Raw genomic sequence first — 5,726 nt, forward strand, 5'->3', positions numbered from 1 at the left:
TTTCTTTCTTTCTTTCTTTCTTTCTTTCTTTCTTTCTTTCTTTCTTTCTTTCTTTCTTTCTTTCTTTCTTTCTTTCTTTCTTTCTTTCTTTCTTTCTTTCTTTCTTTCTTTCTTTCTTTCTTTCTTTCTTTCTTTCTTTCTTTCTTTCTCTCTCTCTCTCTCTCTCTCTCTCTTTCTCTCTTTCTCTCTTTCTCTCTTTCTCTCTTTCTTTCAGGGATACTTTCAAAGTCCATGCTACTCTGTATTTAATGCAGTGGTAACTATTAAATGTATCAGAAGTTTAGAATACCACACCAACTTTTTGAAATTCTATCACAACTCTAAACCAATGTTTTCCTTTGGTGCCACATAAACAAATATCAGATCATTATCTCTGTGAAACAGAGGCAGTGTTGTTCACAAAATATAATTGTGAGATATTTGGCAGAACTTGCAACTGTAAACTGATTCTATCATTATGACTGTAATGTCTTACCAATAGTTGAGAGACCCTGGGAACAAGAAAAAAGTGGTTCTCAAGTTCTTCTAGCATGATATAATGCATATATTTGTAGAGTTCAACCAAATAAATTATATGGTAGATGGTACTTTTAAAAAAGAAAAAGGATTTTATGGTTTTATTTTAATTGAAATACTGTATACTTGAGATGACCACATGCTTTCCAATAATTGCCAGTCTGTGTTCTGAAGTCTATAATCCAGTATTTATCAGGATTAAATGGTGAATATATTTACATTACAATGATATTTATGTCTCAGCAATTTCTGATTCTGTTTAGCCCAGGGTAACTCAAAATCCATTAAAAATTATATATATATATATATATATATATATATATATATTATATACAGACACACTCAGATTCCTTGGCCATAATTTTGAAATGAAAGCTTTCTGTTTCCAGCATTCACATTTTGTATAGGAAGTAACTGGATTTTCAAAGCTGTCAAATGTTCAGCAGCTTTCAGTCAAATCTACAGTAGTTGGTAAATGAGAAGGACTTTCAGAAAGTGAATTGTTTCCCTGTAGAGCTGGAAGATTTTTCAGCAATTCTCTCAATGTTTCTATGGGACTGAAGCTTATGATAGATTTCTCCATGGAATTATCAAAGTTCCCACTTCTGAAAAAGCAGGGATTTAAAAAAAAAATAATAAATCACACAGCTATCCATTTCTTTTCCCCTGAGAGCTGGTTCCTGTGAGAGATTGTGTAGTTTCACTATAGCTGAAAGGTACGTTTGGTACTGTGCAATGCTGATACCAAGCCACTGAGCTTGGGTCCCCACTGGCTACATTTTGCCAGAATAGCTTGTGCCATGCCATTTATTATTATTATTATTATTACATATTTTTTGTTTGGTGCCAACATGCTTTGATCACAGGCCAGGATACTGGAGGTCAGAAGCTACATAGGCATAGCACAAAATGACAGTCTGCTCCCTAAGAGCAGCTTTAGAATAAGAAACAGAAAACAACTAATGTCCTCCTCTTGTATTAGCAGCATACCCCAGGACTGGCTATTCCATCCCACCTCATCCAAACTACACATAAACTACATAATCTACAAGGACAGGTCACATCTGGCACACAATTACAACTCCAAGGCCTGACTTTGCTCTGACCAAATTCAACAGCAGTTTATGCTCCAATTTCTGACGGTGCTCAGGAGCCTAAGTCTAAAAGAAAAGCCCAGGCTACAAAAGAAAAGGACAATGTACTAAGGCAAGCTAATCTAGCTTTGGAGTCTACCAGCTTTGGATTTTGAGCCAGATTCCTAAAGAAAGTCACACTGAAGGCCTACACACCCTAAAATCCTATTGCAGAAGGCCAGCAAGTGGGAGATCACTCCTTGCTCTCAAGGATGCAAATCTGTTACACTCAGCGCAGCAGCAAACATTGTGTTCCACAACCTAACCCTGTCCTACCCACCACTAAACATTTGGTAACTTCAGAGGGATATGTGGGGGAAGAAAGTCTCTCTGTCTCTCTTCTAGGTTAGGGGTGGGTGGATTATCTGAGCCTTAAGCTGAGCATTTAATTAACTCAGAAAAAAGTCAAGCACTCGCTGAGTGAGCCAGAGTCCGTTTCTATGTCCTGGAGGAAAACCCTGAGAGCTGAAGTGATGTTTTGTGGATACAGGCCTTGGCTTCATCCAGAAGAAGTCCTGGGGTGTCCAGAGTGAAGCTGCAGGATTAACACGAAGAGCACCTTAAAACAGAGCTTAAATGTACCCTATTTATACCCAGTACAAGGAAGCCTGATTGGAAGTGAGGTGTACAGGTAGTAGTGAAATATAAAGAAGATCCATGCTATTTCTTTGCACTTTGCCAGGCCTGTGAGCCAAAAAGTTAAACATATTAAAAAAATGAACAAAGAACCTCAGCTTTGTGAGAAACTGGTTAAAATCCCTGTGAAATCGGGCTTAGTTTACTCTTTTGAGACGTATTTCGTAACTGAAGGCTCCTTTTCTTAGTGGTTTCCACAGTTCTGTGCACGGGTGCCATCCCCATTTAATGACCTAGAATTATGTCTAATTGATGTTCTTCAGCTCTCCTTTCCCACACCATGGGGGGCAAGAAACTTTTCTCATGATAACAGTGACTTAGCCTTTTATTTTTGGATGTTCTCATCTCCTACCCCTTTATGTCCTGACCTGAGGCCTCTTGATATCAATCTGTCCCATCGCACAGAAGCTGGGTGACTTGGCACAAGTCTTGCATTCAGGAAACAGGCACCCAAAGGATGAAGTTCCCCCCACCTGGCCAGACTTTGGTACAGCAGATCCCATCCTAGTGAGGTGACTATGTCCCCTTCTCAAATCGGTATGGGACCAAAGGTACTTCCTGGGCACAAAGTGGACTCATCCTGAAGGTTTGAAATAGGCTAGGTGCATCATGCCCTCAAAAGTACTTATGCCAACACCAAAATCGTTGTGGTATCTGAAGATACGGCGAAAGGAAAACCAGGGCCAGAGATAGATATGAAGCAGTGCAGAGAAGGGAGAGCACACTTCGCCTAGCACGGCTCAAGCGTGCCACATGCAGCAGCACAAAGACAATGAGCATGTGCGTGCGTTGGGACATTCTCAGAGCGCCCGTGAGGGGGACAACGCCAGGGGGAAGCGCGCTCCCCCCCCAAGATGGCGGCGGGGAGGCTGAGGCGGCCCAACGTCACTTTCCGCCGCCCGCGCACCGCCCCTGGCGGCCGGCCCCCCACCGCCCGCCTCCCTCATGGCGGCGGCTGCAGCGGCGGCGGCCGGGGGGGCGGGAGGCGGCGGCGCTTCGGCGGCGCTGGGCGACAGCGGCGCCATCGACTACTCGGTGCACGAAGCCTGGAACGAGGCCACCAACGTGTACCTGCTGGTGGTGCTGGCCAGCCTCGCCCTCCTCGTCTACGCGCGGCGGTGAGGGGGAAAAAAAAAAAAAAAAGGAAAAGGGGAAAAAGGGGAAAGGGAAGGGAGGGAATGCGTGGCGGCCCCACTCGTGACCGTGCCTTGCCCCGCAGGAACAAGAGGAGGATCCTGCGCATCTTCACGCTGCCTCCTGCTGTGGAGACGCCGCCTGAGCCCAACTTCTACGACAGCATGAAGAAGATCCGCCTGCGGCAGCAGCTGGAGATGTACTCCATCGGTAAGGGTGCTGTAGGGCCGTGGGTGGGTCCTGCGTGGGGTGGCCCTGAGCCCGTGTCCTCGTGTGGTGGGGGTGCCACGTGGGGCCGTGGTCCCCCAACAGGGGTTCTGCGGGAGCGCCGGGCACCGGACTGAGGTGTGAGGAAGCACAGAGCGGGGGAGCAGTTGTCACAGCACAGCTGGTGTTGAAGGTAAAAAGAAATCCCAAGGCTGGGGATGTGTGGGTGTGGCCAAAAAGCGGACATAAATGTAAAACCGCTGAGGACTGAGTGGGGAATCGAGTATTTCAACTTCATATGCTGAAAATAAATGAGAATTTTACCACACCACTAAGTTCCACCATTCCCCTTTTGCTGGATGTCAGGATGGAGATGGGAAAGAGCGCTGTGGCTCTGCTGTTCCACAGATCTACTTCAATGAAACACCTGTATTTGCTTCACCTCTGCCACATATGCACGCCTAGATGGAAAATGGGCAAGAAATACATAATGACTTGAAACTACCTTCTAAATGGAAACATTCTTAAACCAGGCCACCGCATTCTGTGCAAACAAAAAAAGGGCATACTTCCTACAGAGGAATGCTCGTTGGTGTTTGTTGTATGTTGCACCACACACAACTCTTTGATCTTCCTTTGCCTTGCTAACCAGATTACTTCTGATGTAAATGTTAGTACGTGGCTCCTATACTGTGGAGGAGACGAGTGCAGATCTGCTATGTGACTAATGAGTTGTTCAGGTTGCCTGTTGTAGTGCTTCTGAAGCCACAGGCTTTAATTTTATTTTTTAATGAAAGGATCTATTTTTTTTTTTTTTTTTTTGCTATTAATGTACAGAAATATTGCTGTGACACTACTGCTTAGACCTTCTAAGGGCACGTGCGAAAGGACAAGTTCCTTGCGGTGACCGAGACCAGCCCTTGTGTGCCAAAGCTGCAAAATTACTTTGTCAAATCTTAAATCTATTTCTTGCTTGTTATCTGTATGCATATATAATATGGTATGTACTCATGCATGCATACATAAATGTATGTGCATGTATATAATGAGTGTGATTTGTGCTGATCAGTGGTTCTTTTTTTCAGCACGGAAGTACGAACAGCAGCAGCAGCCACCAAAACAGACTGAAAGCGTACAGCTCTCGGTGGAGTGATGCCCACAGTTGTAGGAACGCAGGACTTATTTCCAGCGTTGGTAATAGGAGTCAGCGTGGAGCTATTTTCAATGCCTCTTAATCAATACACAGCTGAAGGCAAGGGGGAAAGGAAAGGGGCAGTCCTAAAAGCTTTGCCCTTGGTAGCTTTTCTCTGAGCCCCGTGAAGTGAACTGAATGCCTACCGAAATATTCGGCATGAAAGTACCCAACACAGGACAGACCTGCTCAGAGAGGCCCCTGAGGGTGGAGAAGTGCTGTCTTACGATGTTTGCTGCTGGCACCTTGGAAATCAGCTCCTGCCATCTGGTAACAGTACCCAGGAGGAAGTAAGGCAGGACCTGCCTGTCAGGAAACTGTTTGGTTCCTTGATCATGCATTGAATTTGCTGAACGCATTCAGTAAATGCAAGTGAAGATACCGTGGCCTTACCGCCTAACGAGGGCGGAGAGCTTTGAGAACCAGCAGCGGTGCTGGCCGTGGAGCAGGTTGCAATCTCCGCATTGGTTTGTACGCAGTATTGTGAGCCTTTCTTTGAGACATTCCGAGAACTAGGAAGTACGCCGTGAGAGGCAGGTCTAAAAGACACTTATAGCAAATGCTGTAATGCTATAGCGATGGCAGTTAGGTAAATTTAGTCAGATTGGTTTAAAGAATAGGATTGTCTATCAACACTTGTGCGAATGGAAACACTACCAAAAAGCACAGGGTTTATTCAGAAGAGACACCACACCCTGGTCACTTATTTTATTTCCCCAAGTAAATCATGAAATCGGTTAATTTAAAGAATGACGCAGAAACGACTTTCTAATAAAAGCATCTAACCACGAAAACCGCTCCAAGACGTATCGTGCTGTAGTTCATAAGTTTACAGGCTGGGGGTGAGCGGAGCACCCGCCGGGAGGCTCCCCCGAGGCTCTCCGTGCCCTGGGTGTGTGTGGGGGGGG

General features: G+C 45.1%; 1 protein-coding gene across 1 annotated transcript; it reads left to right on the forward strand.

Moving 5' to 3' along the window:
* Positions 1 to 3,188: 3,188 nt before the first annotated feature.
* SMIM19 (small integral membrane protein 19) lies at positions 3,189 to 5,616 on the forward strand. The gene is made up of 3 exons (XM_035325993.1): positions 3,189 to 3,403; positions 3,505 to 3,629; positions 4,712 to 5,616. Exons 1-3 carry the CDS (start codon positions 3,231 to 3,233, stop codon positions 4,777 to 4,779), a joined length of 366 nt encoding a protein of 121 aa, XP_035181884.1. The 5' UTR covers positions 3,189 to 3,230; the 3' UTR covers positions 4,780 to 5,616.
* Positions 5,617 to 5,726: the final 110 nt, after the last annotated feature.

The sequence above is a fragment of the Oxyura jamaicensis genome, chromosome 4 (genome assembly GCF_011077185.1).
Source record: "Oxyura jamaicensis isolate SHBP4307 breed ruddy duck chromosome 4, BPBGC_Ojam_1.0, whole genome shotgun sequence".
Taxonomy (NCBI): domain Eukaryota; kingdom Metazoa; phylum Chordata; class Aves; order Anseriformes; family Anatidae; genus Oxyura; species Oxyura jamaicensis.

Bases quoted from the DNA above. Each gene is read 5' to 3' on its own strand.
- SMIM19 (XM_035325993.1), top strand. From the start codon at position 3,231: ATGGCGGCGGCTGCAGCGGCGGCGGCCGGGGGGGCGGGAGGCGGCGGC. The intron at 3,404-3,504 runs GTGAGGGGGAAA...CTTGCCCCGCAG, and splicing joins CTCCTCGTCTACGCGCGGCG to GAACAAGAGGAGGATCCTGC. The intron at 3,630-4,711 runs GTAAGGGTGCTG...TCTTTTTTTCAG, and splicing joins GCTGGAGATGTACTCCATCG to CACGGAAGTACGAACAGCAG.